Source organism: Bombus impatiens, unplaced genomic scaffold (genome assembly GCF_000188095.3).
Source record: "Bombus impatiens unplaced genomic scaffold, BIMP_2.2 scf_0084, whole genome shotgun sequence".
In the NCBI taxonomy this organism is placed as follows: Eukaryota; Metazoa; Arthropoda; class Insecta; order Hymenoptera; family Apidae; genus Bombus; species Bombus impatiens.
In genome coordinates, this window is record NT_176503.1 from 65,704 (window position 1) to 87,049 (window position 21,346).

Sequence of the window (21,346 nt, forward strand, 5' to 3'; positions counted from 1 at the left end):
GAGGGGAAGGAGTCGATTCGTGAGCATCTTCTCGCTCGCTAAAGTTTAGACAGGGTAGGTAAAAGACTGATTGGACGATAGGAGCTAGTTTTATATATCGGTTTATCGGGTTTAGGGACAAGGGTAGTCAGTAAGATTTTCAGGCCTTAGGATAGTGTTCAAGGCGAAGGACAGCATTAAAAATCGATGTGATGAGTGCAATCCCTTTTAAGGGAAGTTCCTTGATTGCTTTATTGCCTATTAGGTCGTGCCCTGCTGCTTTCTTGGGATTTAGGCGACCGATTGATTTTATAATCTCTGCAGAAGTGAAGGATATAATAGGGGGAGACATTTGGAAGGGGGTGTGCAGGTATTCAGTAACGTCCGCGGCAGCTTTGGAGGAATGGGGTTTGAATACTTTAGACAAGTATTTAGCAAACAGGTCGGCTTTTTCTATAGGGCTACGCGCCCATCCACCTTGCGGACAGCATTTCAGTTGCTTGAACGCGATTCCAGCTCAAGTTTGTGAAGCTGAAAGTGACAAACACTTATGTAACATGGTTTTTCATACATAACTCAACAGAGTCTTCATAGATTATGCTTTATTATTTTGGAAAAAAATGAATTTCAAAAAAAATATTTTTGTAAATGATTACTATTATAAATCCTTTCACGATTATTGTAGCTGTACAAATAAGATCATACAGCAATGCGTAACGGTGAGTGAAAAAGAGTATTCCTCTAGTCCTCACTTGCCGTCTCGTTCACTGTCTTTTCGTAAGTGTAAGGTATTTATCATTCAGTTCATCTCCTAATGTTTTATTTATCCTACATAATATCAATTCGTTTCCCCAACTACAAAGAAAAGATCGTTTTCTAAAAGCAAGTGTATGGTGCAAGGTGACGGAAGTTTTGGACGACGGCTTGTCGGGACCAACTGGCCGAGTGGGAGATAGCGACGGGGAAATATGACACGAACGTCAACCCTCGTGGGCGAGCGAATCGGACGAGAACAGTGAACCGGAACAAAGGACATGTCAGATTGCAACGGTATCTTAGTCGTTGATGGCGAACAGAGGGAATGCTGCTGATTTTGGCGTTTCGCAAGCAACACCAAAATTTTGGCTTTTTCCGCGTCGTACAAAGGCTGCTGGTGTCTTTACGAAAACATAATATACAGGAAGAAGAGCGAGAGGTCTGCGTGTTTGGAAAGTTTGTAAAAATAGGAAGAGTGGAACTTTTTGAACGAAGTTTACGGGCGAAAAGTGATGTTCGAGGGCGGATAAACAAGTTACAAGTAACGTTGAAAAATTCGACCAAAGATCCACGCAGTAAAACAGAAATACGTGAAATTGAAGGTTGCTCGAGGTTTATTGTTTTCTTTTTGCGTAGCTCCGACTTCCTACGAGTCGATATATACTGTTAAAGTAGAATAGAGAAAAGGAACATTCCTGCAAAATCGGCCTTTAATCGATCAGAGTTCCTTTCGATAAGTGTGAGCACTGCGTTAAGCGTTCGTTCGGATGTTAATTAAAAGAAAACTGTTAACAGTCTGCCGTACTCTGATAAACTATCTGTCTGATAATATGACATTTTTGTTTATATATCATTAATAGATGTTTTTAAATGATTAATTGTAATCGGTTGTAGTTTGTGTGAAAAGCGATGTAAAAAGAGGTTCGGTGTATGTAGATGCGCTCTAAAAAAAAAAGTTATGGATAAGAAATACAATCATAAATTTGAGAGCTTTTACTTAATAAAATAAATATATATGGTTTTATAAAGATTAAAAGAACTTATATATGATAGAGAAGATTATAGAATTAAAACATTTCTTTAACAAAACTATACATCTTTCACTTATATATGAATGTAATTAAATTTTGTTAAAATAATTTTTATTCGTGAAATTTTATATTTCAAATTTCATTAAATGTTGGTACTTTATTATGTGAAAATTTTTAATTTATTACCGTTTAAAATATAGTAACGAAAAATGCAATCTCAAATTCATGATGAATAATAATATAAGTGATTAATAGAGTATGTGATACATTTCGTTAGTAAACGGCACATTTAGTTTTATGCGTGTCATACTAATTTATAAACATGTAACTGTAGAAATAATAATAGCTTATAGAGCCTAAAGTAGACGTTTGTATTTAAATAGCTTCGAAAAAACACTGTAATTGTTTGTTACAACTTACTATTTATGCAACACGTTGTTACATTTGTTAACAATTGTATGAGTGAGTGTTCATTTATATTTTTACTTGCTCGAATGGAGACAGAAATAAACCCACCTATATCATCATACTTAGTACAACATACAATTATTCAAATGACTATTACGTAAAAATAAAAATTTCTAATACTCAGTATTATACAACATTTATACCACGTATTTATTAATACCACAATTAGTGGTGTGCGAGTACCCAAAATTACAAGCTCGGGTCGGGTCGAATCGTGTCGAAAATTTCTTTCGGCTGCCGGTCAGAATTCCGAAAGTTTGTCGACGCATAAACATATTCGGGTACTGTTATTTCAGAACCCGATTTTCGATTCAAAACATAATCTTTTTGTAAGGGTGTGCAAGATACCGAAAATGTTAGGAATCCAATGTTCGGGACAGATCGGAAAAAGATCGGGTCGGATAGAACAGATCCCGAAAATACTTTAGAATCGGAAATCTCAAACAAGATTTCGAGATTGATTTTGTTTCATACGGCTATAGTTTCGACTACAAATAATTCTTATGTGTCATTTTATGCCTTAAAAAGAAGATTAAAAAGGAAACACCCAACAGATCTCACAAAGGACATAACCTAACAAACACGATGATGGTATCCCGCTGGGGGTAGCCACCCACATGTTATATTAGTATACCGCTATAATATTTTACCAAATGTCCTACTGGACAAATTGTAAAATGTAAATAAATAAATAAAAAAAAAAAAAAAAAATTTTATGCTTTAAAGTCGAAAAGAAGGAAAGTTATTTCGTGAAAGAAGTTTGAAAAATATAGGTTCTAATTAAAAAATTCGAAGTTAACCTCAAGAAGATTTTTCAGTATCATTGCCAGGTTAATTACGATGACAACGGAATCTGTCCTCCTCAATATGCTATAACTTTCGGTTGAAACATTCTTTTTACATTTCTCATATCTCCGGATATATTTTCTTGGAGAGATTAAAATAGGACACCCCGTATATGTGTTGCTTGAATTTAATGAAGATATATGTATTTATTCATTACAAATGGTTTTGTATGCAATAATACATGTTGAGTATATCACATTACTAATTCGTACAATGTATGATTCCATAAGGTACAAATCAATGATAAAATTTCCATACAAGCAGTTGATACTAATTATAAATTCAATATTATTTAATGCACTTACTAAATTATTGTACATGATGATAAAAGGTCGCGAAAACGTAATTGCTAAAATCATTTCACACTACTTCTCTATTATAATAACTTTCATTTCATTCACAACAAGAAAATTCAGATTTATTTATTATCATTATTTCATTCCGAATACATAAAGAATATGATATAGTAATGATAGTTACTTTGTTCAATAAACATATTAGTAGTTATATAAAATAATAAATTAACTTCATTTTTCTTCTTCTATAAATACAATATTCTTAAAATATTCTTAAGCTTTTTTAGATATTTACCATGATCGAGATAATCTTTTGTTAAAAATATTCCATCAGAATCAATATACAGTTGTCTGTTATGAAATATATATTAAAAGGCAATTGAAAATAATCTCAATTTATTAAGTTTCATATTTAGCAAAACTAGTAATCTACATTTGTACTGTTTGTAAAAAACATATGAAATCATGATAATGAACTTAATTTAAAAAGTAAATATGTGTTTGCATACTTATAAATATTTACTTATAAATATTAAAAAAATGCAGACAGACTTATACTAAAACACTAAGTCATTTGTATTACTGGAAAGTATTTCATTCATTGCATTTTGTATTACAAAATTTAATATGTTATGTTAATATTTTCATGTAGTATACTCTATATAGCAACTAGCATTTGAATTTCAATTATAATGATCCAATAAACGATCTAAGGAAAAAAATGACCTATTATCCTTTATATATAAATTTTAAAATAATTTTAATCATTAATGATATGTATTATTTACATATCAAAGAAAAAGAATCAGAAGCACCTCTATAACTTTTTTCTCTTACAAATATTATATAAGATTATTGGTCTTAATTATCAAATATCTATCTACTAATCATAGGAAACATGAAATATACATAACTTAGATACGTATATACATAATTGAAAATGATAAAATATAATCAAAGTGCTTCTTTTTTATCATTTTTATCATGTTGCTAAGAATCATGATGTTTCCAGCTCATCAATTCATCTAACAGTCGTACTAATAAAGGATTTCCACCTAGACATTGAATCTTTTTCCTTACTTCTTTGTCCATATCTTCCAATACGGTTCTTGTGTAGGCGAAAGATCCAAACTTTTCTAGCAAGCTAACACAATATCGTTTTACCTCGTTATCCTTAGTGCGCTGTCTAAGAATATCTTTATTAAGAATGATTAAGGAATAATAATATTCAAATATATTTTAAAAATAACATCTATGAGTCAAGGATACTTAATATTTGTCTGTCCTCTGGATGAGTCCGTAAAGCATGTATAATGGGAAAACTAAATTTTCCTTCTGAGAGATCTTCGCAATAACTTTTGTTACGGGCATACTATAAAATTTATTAATATATATCACAATATCAATTTATTCATTAGATCTAGAAACTTACCTCTTTTACACACAGGTTACAGTAATCATCTCGAATTTGGAAGTAAAGTCCTAACATACTAACTAAAGATACGTAATCTTCTTTAGAGTCAGAAAATAATTGCATTAATCTTATAGCCATATTAAAAAGCCCACCAGTTTCTATAGGAAAAAAATGAAAAAATATGTTATTGAAATCACACGAATTAATTAACATAAATTACGTAAAACTTACTTCTGATTATCATTTGTTTATACGCTGTTTCAGAGGGACATATATAATTATCTCTCCAATACAGTTCCATACCCTGACCTCTATGAAGTTCTAATAACTGCTGCAAATATACTTGCATACCCTAATATCAATTTTAATATTATTAAAATAATTTTATTAATATTAAAATCTACAACAAAGATAGGAGAATTTTTATACAGCATGTTTACCTCAGGATGATTTAAAGCAATTACTTTTTCTAAAGCGATAAATAAACCATAATTTGAAGCATTTATTGTACTTGCTACACCATAAATATTATGAGCTACAGGAATGCCCCTTCTTAAAACTGAATTATCTTGAATGTCATCAATTCTGGAAATATTAATAAATAAATATTTTGTAAATACTACAATAATCTTTTCCTTCCATTTTTAATGTAATCACGAATAAGAGGAAAATATCGAAAAAATGGGAAGATGTTGGTTGATATTTTATATTTTCAAAATATATGTGATTCGTAAACTTACAGGAGACTGGAGGTATGAAGTAGCTGTATAATATCTTCGACAGCGTGGAATTTATCTTGCGGTATTTTTAACCAGTAATTGAAAGCTTGTATTAATTTGGCCCTGATTTGTTTCCCAGGAATTTGGAGAATATAAGTAACTGGTAGCAATAATATCTACAAAAGATTACACTTGGTTTGAAGTATTAAAACATGATCATACGCAATATGATAGTATACGAGATTCATTCTTGTCATTTTGACACATTTCTTAACCTCATTTGTCGATGATTCATAACGAAACATAATCTAACCTCATCTTCCTCCTTGTCACCGGAATGCGAATAAGGTGTCTTTTTATTTTCCTCCATAATATATTCCAGCACTTCGAGTTAGATCGTGACTATTTTACTAAATGCAATCAGTTAAGACTAACGCACACGAGAAAATCAATTGTACTGACGAACTGTCGAGCTTCCGCGTGTATAAAAGCCGATACCCCAATACTGACTGTACGCTTCGTCGTCTGCTACGCGATCACGTGTGGTGTTTGTGTACAGGACCCAGGAGTGACGTTACGTAAGTACTTGTGTTTTTCATATGCACTTCAGACCTAAAAATACGTTTATTAATATTATAATTTAGTTATGAATTAAAAACTTGTTTTAGCATTTTAAAATAGTAGTATATGTAGTTCGTATAATTATTATATATTACTTATGATATATCTGCAAAAAGTATTCGCACACCATTGTATCTACTAATAAATGCAAACTAAGCAAATCGTTACTATATTTTTTTCTCAAGGACGTTCATTTAATTCCGACAGATTATTCGTGAAAGTAATCGAAATTTCTAATGAAAAATTCTAAATCTAAAATTCTGCATACATTGTAGACGATTTTAATTTCGTCAATTATTCCAACTTTAAATAGAAAATAATATTCAATAATTGAAACATATATCTTGCATTCTTGCTTTACAAAAATTTGCAACATGTGTTATTGAATATCAGGAAGATCACTTTTGTGAAGAAAAAATATATACTTTGCCTGATTTCTCTTCTGTGCGTATAGTAAACACTAAGAATGTGACGAAATTAATGAAGTAAACTGTATACATATGGACTTTTCGATGTATATGCTCCAGTTGCAATTACGATTTGATTTAGACTCTTGTAAATAGTGGAAGATACAATCAATCAATTTGATATTTCTTTGCATCGTGGTCGGAGACACATTTTACCTTACATTTCGACCGGTTATTCTTATCATTTCATTAAACTGTCTTCCTTACGTAAATTTGTCAAAAGATAAGTGTTCATATATAATAAACATCTATCAATTATTTCCACTTCATATGATTTTTCATTTATACAATATAAATTCACATACAGATAAGTAGATTCAATCGATAAAAGCTAATTTAATCGGATATTAAATAAAATTACATTCAGATAAGTAGAGTTTTCTACATCGAATATCACTATTTCATTTTATTCATCTATCTGTCTTGTAAAAAATATTATACTTGCTAGTTGCAGAATTTACGACGAAGTATAAGTTATTATCATATTTGAACGGCCTTTTACGTGTTGGAAATATTCTTATGCCCAATAGGAACTATCCCTTGCTAGGAAATTTACATATATACCACAGCCTTTTGTATTAAAATTAACAATGATTAAATTTTACTACACAAAACTATACTGTTTATTTTATATACACTATTATATTATATTTTATATATATAAAATAATGTAATAATATTTATACAAGGAAAATCGAAGCCTTTCCTTGGAAATTTTGGGAACATCCTCTAATACTCTAGCCTAGATTTTATCATAGCTGTACTGTAATTAAGCAATTGTTGTCATTCAGTCATTCAATCTGATATTCTCAACGCGAGAATTGATTGTAATTTCAACAAATAAATAAAAAAAAAGATTCAATCTGATTGTAATTGTTCAAGATTTGTGAAAGCGAGATTAGGCTTGAGGTGACAACTGGGCTTGAGGTAGCCACGGTCACAGGATGGACGTTTTGCCTAAAGAAGGTCAGGAATGGTCGCATGGTTTTCCCGAGAAATGTGGTTGTGGTGGAATATGGCCTTGGGAGCAAGCCTAGCCACGTGTGATTTTGCCACGGAGGTGCCAATATAATGGGACACAAACTCCAGGTAGAAACTGCCTAGCAACGGCGTTTGGAACTTTCTCGATGCTTTCAAACGATTATAGAAAACAAATTCCATCGTACAACGAGGAAAATTTCCACGAGGCTGGCATTTGTGCGATTACTTTGGAGAGTGTCACATCGAGCATTTCGACAATCGTATTTTGCGCCTAAAATTAGTCTACGCTTAGCAAAGAGTTATCCCGTTGAACGTGGATTCGTTTGAACCCAAGAATATTATTAATAGCGTTCATTAAACTTATTATTCGTTAAACTTATTATTCGTAAAACATACTATTCATTAAACTTACTATTCGTTAAACTTATTAATCATTAGACTTATTATTTGTTAAACTTATTATTCGTTAAACTCTAATATTCGTTAAACTTTGTAGTAGTCTTGTATATACGTGTAAACATAATCTTAGCTTTGTGAAACAATGGCTGATTCAAGTGAAGAGTTGTTACGCATCCAAAATTGTAACCATAACCCAACATATATATTATTACCGGAAACCCGAGATTTATATTTTTGTTTTACAAATTATTTACGTAAACATATTCCAAATTACAAAAAAACATTTTTACACAAATTTTAACTTCTTAATATTTCCAAACAAACATGTATTTCTTTAAGTCTATTTTTTGTATTTCCAACAAATACAAGAAATTCAATGAATATTTTTCGTATAAAATAAAAACAAGAAAGATATTATCTACAGAATTCTCATTTGAAGCTTGTTAAGCACAGATATTCTTCGCCTTTCATGACATATGTTACGTTCAAATTACATATGTAACATTCTCAATAAACAAGGAATTTCAATTGAGAAGTGACAAAAGTGTTGTTAAAGCGACGGCACGACGTAGTCACAATATTTACTGTAGGATTTGTATATCTTTTGCATTACAATAATTGATTGCATTTAAGCTACTCATAAGCAGCACTTTTTTTCTTCTTTTGTCCTGAAAATGTGCTGATAATATTGCACATAATTGGTAGCTTATTTTTTGTTCTTGTGAGGTTGAGAAAAGAGCGGTGAAGAAGCAAAGTGGAGGGAAAGAAGCAAAGTGGAGGGGAAGAAGCAAAGTGGAGGGGGAAGAAGCAAAGTGGAGGGGAAGAAGCAAAGTGGAGGGGGAAGAAGCAGCGGGTTGGGACACTTCATAAAGGTTTATTGCGTGTGATGACCGCTGGGGAAAACTCGCGAAATTTCCCTACAGACACTCACAGATCGTTCCCTACCTCTGAGAGCCGGCAAGGTAAAAATAGTTACCTGCAAAAGAAGCTTTACTAAATTTATTAAATTGACCATTAACCTTTATTTTATTTGTCAGCCCATTTATTTTATTGTAAGTACTCTGTCAACTTATTATTCTAATGGCAAGTAATCTTTGCTGTTGCATTCTTTCGAGTCCAGAGTCTTGAACAAACCTGCTCTTGTAATTATGTTAAAAAGTGTCACGATTCAAGCCATCAAAAGCTTATTGTCGTTCCTGCATAAAAAAGTGTTGTAAAATTACAAAAATACATTATTGAAAAGTAAATTTTTAATACAGAGAAAATGAGTACATAAATATTTCTTTCATTATTGGTATAATTTAACATCAAATTAAGGTACAAATGTAATTTTTCTCACATATTTTCTATTCAATAAATGTGTTTAAAAACACTTATCTGTTTTTATTGATTTAAATGTACTTAAATGTGCGTTCAAGGAGATGCTGCAAATATCTAATTATTTTCAGTGTTATAATGTAAGGAAAAGCATTCAAAGAAGGGTACCCAAAATCATTTTTTTAAAACTATGTCATTTTTTATTGGAATATTAAATCTGAAGTTTGTGCAGTATCGATTTTGTGGGCTTTTCATAAATATCGCGATTTTATAAACGGAATAGAGTTTCAACTTTGGATATTTCAGAACACAATTGTGACAGATATTCCAAATAACTCCTTAATCATGGTAGTCACGGTTTGCATTGTTTGCGCGTTAAGAATGACCTAATCACCATAACTGACCTTTCAACCGTTCAATTCTCAACTGTCTTTTACCCTGAGTGTACTTATGATGTTGACAGAGATACGCGTGGCATTGTTTCTGATCACGGTAACATTATTTTTTGTTCTGAATGAACGCGTGTACAGTAACCGCGTGTGCAAACAATGACCTGATTGGAATGCATATCTGTAAGCCACGGCACATTGCCACAATTTGCCACAATTCATTGGCTACATCAAAAAACAAATTGCAGTACTGAGTGATTTATTTTTATAAAAAATAACTATACAATAACTTACAAAAGATCTTACTTAATACATATGTACAATTTGCACCAATATATATCGCTGTTGCAACGTAATAATGACGTAATTGCAAATTTATAAATTTTAAGGTAAGTACATTACTAGTCTCAGATATATCAGGATCTAATCTCTCTTCAGTATGAAAGTTTCATAATTTTCCGAATGTTCTGGTCCACTGATGCTAGGTAAGGCTATGAGTGCAGTAGCAACAATTTATCCCGCAACAGTTTTATCGATCTCGCTCGCATCGATCAAAAGTTCAATTTCTCCTTAATAACGAAATAGTCGCGATATTAAATGCGCGCACGTCCAAATAAACGAACGGTCCTTTCCTTAAGTGACGTTGAGTGTTATAGAAATATTCGTTATTTCTGTCGCACTCTGTGGTAATATTGACGTAAGTGTTAGTTGCGTCGCAGACATTTATTCTGACCAAAATAATATATTTATTTAAAAGTAATTATAGGATGCCAACAATATTGTTTATCAACATAATAAATTATTTCCTTCGTTGTTTAATTATAAGCTTTAATAAATGAAATTAGTGTTTCCCGTCTCCTGAAAAATCACTGTTTTGCAATTGCATCACTGTTAAACTTGAACGACGATATATAAAAAGTTCTCATTATTTGAGTAATTGTTTCTTAACTAGTACATAACGTTTTCTCTGCATTCAATTATTGAATTTCATATCGTTTCTTTTCATATAATTTCTAGAATATAGTATGCTTATTTGTGCGTAAAGTTTAATGCAAATATAAATTAAAAATTTATTTGAACTCTGACTAGTTCACGACGTTCGTTTCTCTTCGGAATCCATACTTGTAATTCGTTCAACGTGTGAAACGTTCAGAAGTTTCGTTTGTTATATTATATACAACTTGACATAATTCAGGTAATTTCTTGATTAACTTAATTTCAGTGTTAACTGGTTTTGAAATACCTATATTGGTAATGAATTTATGTACAATTATTGGATTTCATTAACCAGTCATGATAACAAAATAGATTTATAAATTGTTTTGCGTATTTACAGACTGAAAGACTTGAAAAACTATATAATCGGGTCATTTATAATTACAAACCTAATTATAATATTGAACATTCATACAAATCAGTCATGTTTGACGAAATAACGCAGGTATCAATTTTTTAAGAACCAAATTTTAGTATTCTGTACTTGATTCAATAAAATCTTTCGAACTGAATAATATTTATTAGCTATACTTTAAAGCTGCACACGATTTTTATTATTTGAGAATAATTGACCAATGTCAATGGTACACACTGTACTTAATATACTATTATGAGTACATCATTTACAATTTCTCCCCGCTGAGATTGAGCACATTATAATACGAATGATCCGGGAACCTATCTAATTCGATGTAATCAGTTTCGTCGAGTAAAAGGCCTTCTGCTAAACTGACGAGTTCCCCAAAGGATGGCCTACATGCTGGATCTTTGTCCCAGCAATAATACATAATGTTATAAAGCTCTCTCTTGCAGTGTTCTGGCCTGTCTAGCCTGTAGCCCTCTTTGATTCTCCTCATTACCTACAAGAAAAGATTATATATCAGTATATCTTAGTTAAATACCTATCCTAATCAAATAGCTAGTAGAAGTATTGTATACAAATATTTGAAAAGTTCTTATAGAAAATTTTCAGGAGGAAAAAATCCTTAAGCATTAATGTAATTCATAAAACAGAAAAGTATATCTGTAGAAAATCCCGTATGTGCCACCTATTAGTTGTAAAGAAATCTCAATATTCTATTCATTTAGATAGACGCTATAGACAAAAGCCAAGAAACAAGTTTTTCAGGAGGAAAAAAATCCTTAAGCATTAATGTAATCCAAATTCATAAAACAGAAAAATATATCTGTAGAAAATCCTGTATGTGCCACCTATTAGTTGTAAAGAAATCTCAATATTCTATTCATTTAGATAGATGCTATAGACAAAAGCCAAGAAACAATTAATTTATTGACAGTTATATTTTTCTCTATAGAGACGACATTGTGACGCCATCTTTCAGCATTGCTAGTAACTATTTAGAACAGGAGATTGTAGTTAAATTCCATACTACAGTGTTTTTATTAGTATTGTTACAATTAGTACATTTTCCAATAAAAGTATTTCAATTTTAGTATTTTCTTACTACAGTACAGTGTTTTCTACAAGCACTTTTCATTTAAGCACGATAGAAGCTCTATTATCAAAATATCGACTATCAGGATACCGATTAATGAAAAATTTTGGGGGTAGTCCTTTCAAAAATTGAAAAATAAGAATGGAAACTAAAATTAGTAAATTCTTATATAAATTTTATATTTTTCTTTCAGAAATTGTTATATTTTTATCGTAATTTTGTTTTATATTTATGTGTTTGTTTTTTCTTATTATTAATATTAACAAGTCAGTTGAAAATTAGTATTATATTTTCATGTGAAAACAAGGTTATTCTATTATATGAAAAATTCAATTACTCCAATAACGTGTTATGATTATATCGAAATATTGTAATATGCTAATTAAATACACTTTGATGATTATCTAATAAAACTAAGATAGAATAAAGATAAAACGTTTCCTAAAGTGAATACTGTGTGGAATGTTTAGTACGTAAAATATTTTTAATGCCAATATTATAATTAACTTTATATTTACTTTACAGGTGAAGTATTTCCTTATAAAGGAATAATATAAAGGAATTATACAGGGTGGTTGGTAACTGGTGGTGGAAGTCGAAAATATAGAATAAAAATTTTTTTTTTTTTAATTTTTCCATCGAGACAACGATCTACAGTGAGATTCGTTATAACGAGACGGTAATAAAGTGCACGCGTACCGAGAGAAAATTCAAAGTCGATTTTCTCGAAAACGAAGCCTCAAAAGAAAAATTTTTATTGTATATTTTCGACTTCTTTTTTCGCGTAGAATCACTCCCTTTCCGCTTGTATCACCAGTTACCAACCCCCCTGTATAATTCTAAAATCAATATTTTGGACATTTTTTTCATTGAAATTGGTTTAATCAAAATTGTCTTGATGGACTTAGGACAAATAATTGTTGATCTTTTTCTCTCCAGTATAATACAATATTATATGTATTTACAGTGTACAGGATGAGTCATAAACGCGTGCCCGTACTTCAGGAGGTGAACCTACACACAGATGAAGTAATGAACATATGTCGTGTCACATGCTCAGAAGCAATAATAGGGTAGACAAAACATCCTGCATGACATAGCCATCGAAACAATAATCAGATAGTAACAGAATAACCACGTCTGATATACACCCGACGATAACCCTGGCAGAGGGATCAAACCTTAGTATAAGAACCCTTCTAAATCAGCACTCAACACCCTTTTTGTTATAACATCCTGAACCGTCGCTCTGTTGGATTCGTACAATAAATTTTACTACCATATCTAAAGTTCAAATTTTTTAACTTAGTGAAACGTTCAAACTACCACGCGAGAGGATCACCGGTGATCTGTTAATTTCGTGATTTCTGTGTCTCCTACGTGACAATCGCATATACCTTAGTTCTCGAGTTGTAGGCAGCTATTACAGCAAATGTTCGAAGAGTACGTCTCGTGCCACAACATGTGCCACTATACATCTTAACATTAAGAATTCCCTATTCCATACTCGCTCGAAAATACCAAGAATTCTTCAAATAGTCTTAAATCTATTTTGTATCCGTCTTCGCGGATCATTGTTCACCTGCGTTGAATACACAATACGTTCGAAATGGCTTCAGAAACAAAAGCTTAATGGATTTAGGTCATGACGGCCATCCACCTCAGCCTATCCATCACTTCGCGAGGAAGCTGAATATTCTTACGGTAACAGCGAAACAAGAGGAAAGCTCGCAAACATTTTCTTTAATTATTTATACCTAACTGGAAAAATATGGTGGGTAAGGCATGCGTTCATATGACGTTTTCTGCTTATCGTAGTGCGTACATTCATTCCTTAAAATATGGGCATGCATTTAACTCATCCTCTACATAATATTCTAGAATTAAATATGCATAAAAATACATGTATCGTACATTTTTTTTCACACGATTGAAACAAACGATATTTTTTCTAAACTTTTACTACAAAATGTAGACCCATTTTGGCATCATTCTCGCAAGACAGAATTTAGACTTTTTTCTCACAAAAAAAATATATAATTTATATTAGTTCCATTCGACCTATTGATAGTATATTTTATTGTAACAATTTACATGTGTCTTAATCCTCATTGAAATGAAGTATCTGTTAGGTAGGTGATACATTTACACTGTACATGGGAGTGTGCATGTAAGCGTCAGAGGACGTCCAGGTCTTACTTGAGACAAAAGACTGTTGTTAGATGTTAGAAGCTTCTAGAATAGTCTGTTTGACAACAAGCGTGCGTGTAAGAAGGTTATCGAGGTCTTCAGAGTGTAATATATATGTATCGATGTTGTGTGCTAATAAAGTTATTAATTTATTATACCTTAACAGTATCAAATATTTATGCGAGTGTTTTCACCAAAAGTAAATCCACTCCTTCGATGTAATCACACCGAGCGGATTAATTGAAAAATATTTGATCTTATTGTTTAGAAATCTTTAGTTGAAAGAAAATCTTTCGAATTTTAATAAATTCTGAAATAGCGTACCTCTGCGGCGGCTAAGCCGGGATAAGGCGTAGAACCCAGCGTTACAATTTCCCATATTAATACCCCGAAACTCCATATATCCGATTTCACGGAAAAGATGTTATCGTAGAGACTCTCCGGAGCCATCCATCTGATGGGCAGTCGACCTTCGGACTTCCTTTCGTATATTTGATTAGCAGCCACATCCCTGGCAAATCCGAAGTCTGCGACTTTGCATGCATGATTCTCGTCTATCAATATATTTCTCGCGGCTAGATCTCTATGTATAATTCCTTTCGAAGCCAAATATTCCATACCTTTGGCTATCTATAATATGTAAATAGTACTTGAATATAACATTCATTAATGTTTGCCTCTGAAATGTAGTTATTGTAATTATACAAATGACCTGAGAGATCATATATTTAGTTGATTCTATTTTTTATTAAGCTATTAAGTATATACAGGGTGGTTGGTAAAACTGGGTGATTCTACGCGAAAAAAGAAATCGAAAATATAGAATAAAATTTTTTTTTTAATTTTTCCATCGAGACAACGATCTACAGTGAGATCCGTTTTAACGAGACGTGATAAAGTGCACGCGTACCGAGCGAAAATTCAAAGTCGATTTTCTCGAAACCAAAGCCTCAAACGAAAAATTTTTATTCTATATTTTCGACTTCTTTTTTTGCGTAGAATCACCCCCTTTCCGCTTGTACCACCAATTACCAACCACTCTGTATAAAACCGTTGACAAATATCTACTTTTAATAATGGATTCAGCTAACCAATTACGTTTTGTTTTGTTCTTGCGCTATTAAATATAATAATATTCTCTTTCATAGAAGTTATGATAGAAATAATGTTTTTCTCTTGCTATTAGATGTATTAGTAATTGAAAAAATATATATTAGTGTTTTACTTGTATTAATCGTACTGTAACTAAAGTGAACAAACTGAGTTACAGCGTGGAATAATACAAATAGAAAATAACATATACATTTTTTAATATAATAATTATTTAAATATAATAATTTCAAATGTAATAATTATAATGATTAAATATAATACTCAGGGTGCATATTCTTTGCAGGAAATGTTAGTTACACTACGGATTCGCTTTAAGATTCGAGATTTGGGAAAATTTGCGCATAAAACGACATTCGTATAACACGGTTTGAGAATTGAGGAAATCCCTGTACAGAACGGCACGCAATGAAAATTCTTAAGTGCAAGCGCATCTTAAATTTGCATACGGAATTTTTGAATATTGAAATTTCAAATTTGCTTTTAGTTCGCGGAATATTAACGTTTTGCACCTCAGAGTTTCTTCGCTGTAGAGTAACAGCAACTAAAGGCTTCTCTAATAAAAAATCGATAAAATTTTTTGAAACCGATATAAGTAGAAACCATATATAAATTAACAAAGCTCAGAAGATGAAGACATTTTACCAGGAAAAGAAGGCTCTCGTTTGATAATGTTTAACAGTGATGAAGAAGAAACTGTTGCCTATGTAATATCGACATGTGATGCTTTTAATTAATTATTGATAGTTTTAATAAGCATATTTCTTTTAGTTACAAAAAGAAAGTAGTATATTTTTGTTAATTTTTTGAACACCTAATTTTTCAAAAGATAACTGTCGTATTATACGAAGGATCGTATTCTTAGGACTTAATAATGAGTTACGTAACGTATATGTAAATTTTAACCAATTGGCATGTATTACGTAGTAAGCTTTGTATGATAAAGATATATAAAATTTAATTTATGTATTTTAATAAGCATAGATGTTATAATTATTATTCATTTAAATAATATTTTTTATTTTTTAAATGTATGATCAATTACTGGCTCATTTTTTACTACGTAACCAACTCTATATTTGGCTCCTTTTCTAGTTTCTGATTTTCTATTCCATATCTCATAACATTTAGACGATTTAAAAAGCTAAAAAGTGATATGTAGTATCAGGATGTTTATGGAAAAATCTTTTTACGTATATATGAATAGTATTCAATAATATAAATTATTAAATTACCAATAATATATTATGTATATTTATTGTCACTCTTTTAACTTCCAAATCATTTTATTTTCAGCTTCTAAATACTGTAGCTATGTAACCAAATCAACATATTAGTTGACCAAAATTCAAGAACGGAAAGAAATTAATAAGCATATAACGCCATTAACGATATTTTCATTTTTATAGTTAGCATTTAAAACGATTATGTTCCTCTTATGTAGAAAAATCAAGTTTTATTGTCTTTATCAAATTTTTTATACAAAATAATTCATAAAATTGGTATTTAAAGATGCATGTTATTAAAAAATTGTCGTTTGAAGAAAAAATTATTATACATGATATTCACGATGTTCACGATATTCAGGACTAGTGCCTTTTTTTCAAATAGTAAATATTTACTAAAGGTGAAATGTGGAGAAGTTCTAATGTTTTCTATAGCAAATACGATAGCATAGGTGAACTTTTTATTCTTCCAATATTTTTTGAGAAACGAAAGTGGCCTTCAGTGTTTTAAATAGAATACTATCTACATGTTTTTTATATTTTATGAAAGAAACTGTCAAGATAAATTCAACCATGTGATATTAAGATCAGACAAATTTAGAAGCGAAAGAATTAAATCGAACATTTCGTAATGTTATATTTATTAATATGCTGCACTCTTTGTTTATTGCAATATTGTTTCTCTGTTCAGAAACTTTCATTTCTATTTCACCCATATCGTTTATAAACAATTTGGCAGTTTCTCCGTGTGTAGAACTTATTTACGTAATTAATAATTATATAAGGAATTTTATCCGTTAAAAAATGATTCGAGAAACGTATTCGACTTGTTCCTAGTAACAGTCCTCCCGTAATCCAAATTTATAATAAACGCATTTATAATACATATTTTCAAGTCTAGTTCTTACAGAAGGAAGATCTAGACCATTTAAAAATCTTGCAACCATAAAATACTCTCTTCCGTCTTTTCTATTAAAAGTTTCTTCATCATCACCTTCATTTTTTGTATCAGTATCATCGTCAGAATGTTTACTTTATATATCTACGTCATTGAAAGCATCATCGTATTCATTTTGAATCTATATTTGAGTATCGCTTACATTCGTTAAAATTAAAACAGTTTCAGTTAAACCTTCCGATATTTCGAATATCACTTAGTTCCCAGATGATACAAACAATTGATATGATCGAATCAAATATATGCCAAACGCGACAATAATCCAATTAATGCTCAAAATACAAAACAGTATGAGTAAATACAAAGTAGAAAACAAAATACAAGTTATTTTATCTCCTAAAGCGTGAATTATAGAATTTCCTAACAGCCAGAGGAACAACAATCGAAACAATTGCAAGTCATGAATGACGCAACATGGATAAAATGTGACTTGATAAAATATTATACCTGGTAAACAAATCCAGTTAAGTCCCTGGACGTCAATCCGGGTCCACCATGATTTCTTTCTTCTCTAGATGCTCTTAGAAAGCTCTGTAGCTTTCCACCGCTTACGTATTCTAAAATCACGAACATCGGTTCGCGCTCTGTACAGCAACCTAACAATCTGACTACGTTGGGATGGGGATCCAAATTTTTCATGACTCGTAACTCTTGTGCAAGATCTAGCCGCTCTCTTTCAGTGGCATTTTCTTTCAACGTCTTCACCGCCACGATAGTTGCTCCTGATTTCCCATCAATATCTAAGGCCTCGCATTTCCACACTTGACCAAAGCAACCCTCGCCAAGGATATTAAAGACCTGTTGAACAAGATTTGAAAAATAAGGAATTTAGTTGTTCCTTAGACGAAAATTGTAATATGTAAAAATGTTGTTTCGGAGATTAACTCTCAGACTGTAGATATTTATGCATTTATTGCATTCCAAGTCGTTAATAAAACCTATACAAAATTTATTAGTTTCAAAATTGTCACAGTGATTAGACGTTAATTATTATTATAGATCCCATTTCTTTAGCTGTCTCATAACAAAAAGTGGATTTGTTGCAGTCTGTTAATCGCGTAGTTTATATTTTATACATGCACGTAATTATTAGAAAATGTATTAAGATCAAAATGTATGAAAATAACTTTATATATCAGGAACATCGAAAATATAAAATACAATATATGTATTTGGGGCATCTTATGAAAAAATTAAATTTGAATGATTTTATTGTATATGTTAAATTGTAATTTGTGGGAAAATGTAAATTTGTAATCAAATAATTACCATATTTGTTTCGAAGCGAATTGTTTCTAAATTGTTATAATTACCAACCTTTAAACGATGCCGTGGAAATTCCCATTTGTCTTCTTGTTTGTTCTGTGCACTTTGATTCTCTTTTTCCCAGGGTTCATACCGATTGTTATGCGCTTTTGGCCCTCGCCATCTTTTTAAGACAAGCGATGGATCGTCTGATATATTTGAGACACTCACTGAAGCTTGTTCTTTCTACATAAACAAATACAAGAAAATTATTGTTTCGGAAAGTTCTAAAAAAATTCTATTCAATTGCTTCACTTCTTTTACAATAAATTGATCATGCATACTAAAATTTGTAAGTGTCAATGAATAAATTATTTTTTAATTATTGAAAAAGGAATTGTTAAAAGATATATATTAAAGATAACTATATTAAATTAAAAAAATATTTGAGAGACCTATAAAATGTTATATTAAAGATTTATATTATGAAAAGTGATTTCAATGTTTAATTATGTCATTATTTCATGCATGACCCTTTTCATAGTATTAAGATAGAACTCTGTGTAACTTTATGCTGCAATGAATAATAATATTTTACAATGTCGATAGTGTAAAATATTATTACAATAATAATACAAAACTAAGAATTTTTATAAAATTTATCTATTATATATTTATTTATTATATATTATATATATATATTATATATATATATTATATATATATATAAAATTTATTATATATATTTATTTATTATATATACTACAATTGTTTGTCGAAACGTATAATAAAAGTTATTTGAAAAAAGCATAAAAAATACTGTAGTAAAAATATAATAAAAGGATATTTGAAATAAAAATAACAATTTCAGCTAAAAATCGTTAAATCTTTTTGCGTTTGAACGAAGCAATGCATTTATCAACTTCATTATAGATTAACTCGATTTTTGGAATTTTTATTAATGTTCAGAAGCAGACCACGAAACTCATACGATTGACAAATTTTAAGGTTTTTAAAGATCTAATATAGGATTCCTTGTTTCAACTTAGTGTGAAACATTTCCTTAAAACATTAAAAAATTGTATTAAAAAATTGTTAAAATGAGAGCAACATTCAAGAGCTACGTAAAAATTCGAGAATTGCAATAAGATAAAATTGTATATTTTACTATACATCGTGAGCCTGAATTCGTGATACAAGTGAAATTTAAGGAGATTCTATGGCTCGATATAAACTAGAATCGAGAATAACAGAACTACGTTAACGCTCCGTTTTGAAGAGAACGAAGCTCGAACATGTTTTGTCAAGAATTATCTCGAATACACGTATGTTTGTATATACAGGTGGTTGGTAACTGGATTCTACGCGAAAAAAGAAGTCGAAAATATAGAATAAACATTTTTCGTTCGAGGCTTTGTTTTCGAGAAAATCGACTTTGAATTTACGCTCGGTACGCGTGCACTTTATCACGTCTCGTTACAACGGATTTCACTTGTAGATCGTTGTCTCGATGGAAAAATTAAAAAAAAAAGTTTATTCTATATTTTGATTATATTTACCAAAATGATATTTGACCTCATGGTAATACATATCCAAGAAATGCTGTTGCTATAGATAGAAATAAAATTGAAACTCCAATTGATCAAACTTGAAATAATTTAAATGAATAATAAAATATGTTACGTGCAATATGTAAATATATAATAAAAAAATAAAATGATGCTCCATTTATATGAATTAATCGAATTAATCATCCTGAATTTATATCTTTTATAATATTTGAAATTCTATTAAATGCAATATTGATATTTGGACAATAGTGTATTGATTGAAAAATAATCCTGAAATAATTTGAATTATTAAAAATATTCCAAGTACTGATCCAAAATTTCATAAATAATTAATATTGATTGGTGTTGATAAATTAATAAATGGTACCACCAGTTATCAACCACTCTGTATACTTTCTCAAAAGCGAACAGTTCAACCTAATTTTCATTTTTGTTTTATTTTGAGCCACACAATTTTTCTAACTTCGCTGCTACTAGGAATTTAGGCTCACGGTGTGTTTCCAACGATTTCATCTACAGAACGTGTTTCCATACCGTGTCTTCTTTGGATTTCCGATTCCTGCAAAATTTGTTTCTCAGGGACCACGCACCCATACCGAGGCCCACGACGAGCACGCAGACCGCCGTGACTGGTACCAACGTCATCGCTATATCTTGGGAAGGCGGTGCCTCGGCAGGTGCAATTTTCGAGCTGAGAGGTGGCCCCTCGACCTCGTTCTCCTCCATGGGCTGTTGCGGAACACCGGTGGTGCCAGCACCGGGATCAACCTCGGACTGCTTCGCGTCTTCAGGCTGTAACTTCGTCGTTTTCGGAATACTGGGTGGCACAGCCACTGGTGACGGCGGTATCCCCAATTTACGGAATAATCCCTGTCCAGGAACTACTCCTGGTAACAATGGCGGGCGTCTT

The 21,346-nt window shown here is 31.0% G+C and overlaps 3 protein-coding genes across 5 annotated transcripts in view; 1 reads left to right on the forward strand and 2 right to left on the reverse strand.

The window, feature by feature from the left end:
- The window catches only part of LOC100741449, a 43,051-nt gene extending 41,405 nt beyond the window's left edge, over positions 1 to 1,646 (forward strand). For all 3 annotated transcript variants that reach the window (XM_024372622.2, XM_024372624.2, XM_033324942.1), the window contains one exon: positions 880 to 1,646. In XM_024372622.2, the coding sequence (XP_024228390.1) occupies positions 880 to 951 (72 nt within the window). In that variant the 3' untranslated portion in view covers positions 952 to 1,646. The remainder of the gene's footprint in view (positions 1 to 879) is intronic.
- A 1,545-nt stretch (positions 1,647 to 3,191) lies between these two features.
- LOC100741327 (geranylgeranyl pyrophosphate synthase) lies at positions 3,192 to 6,043 on the reverse strand. The gene is made up of 7 exons (XM_003485851.4): positions 5,823 to 6,043; positions 5,531 to 5,685; positions 5,231 to 5,375; positions 5,022 to 5,142; positions 4,809 to 4,948; positions 4,646 to 4,748; positions 3,192 to 4,572 (listed from the first exon to the last, which is right to left on the reverse strand). Exons 1-7 carry the CDS (start codon positions 5,877 to 5,879, stop codon positions 4,367 to 4,369), a joined length of 927 nt encoding a protein of 308 aa, XP_003485899.1. The 5' UTR covers positions 5,880 to 6,043; the 3' UTR covers positions 3,192 to 4,366.
- Positions 6,044 to 9,925: 3,882 nt separating this feature from the next.
- LOC100741569 (tyrosine kinase receptor Cad96Ca-like) overlaps positions 9,926 to 21,346 on the reverse strand; it is a 17,265-nt gene continuing 5,844 nt past the window's right edge. Inside the window, 5 exon segments of the mRNA XM_012394407.3 lie at positions 9,926 to 11,539; positions 14,651 to 14,956; positions 18,068 to 18,418; positions 18,938 to 19,111; positions 20,971 to 21,345. Of these exon segments, the coding sequence (XP_012249830.1) occupies positions 11,303 to 11,539; positions 14,651 to 14,956; positions 18,068 to 18,418; positions 18,938 to 19,111; positions 20,971 to 21,345 (1,443 nt within the window). The 3' untranslated portion in view covers positions 9,926 to 11,302.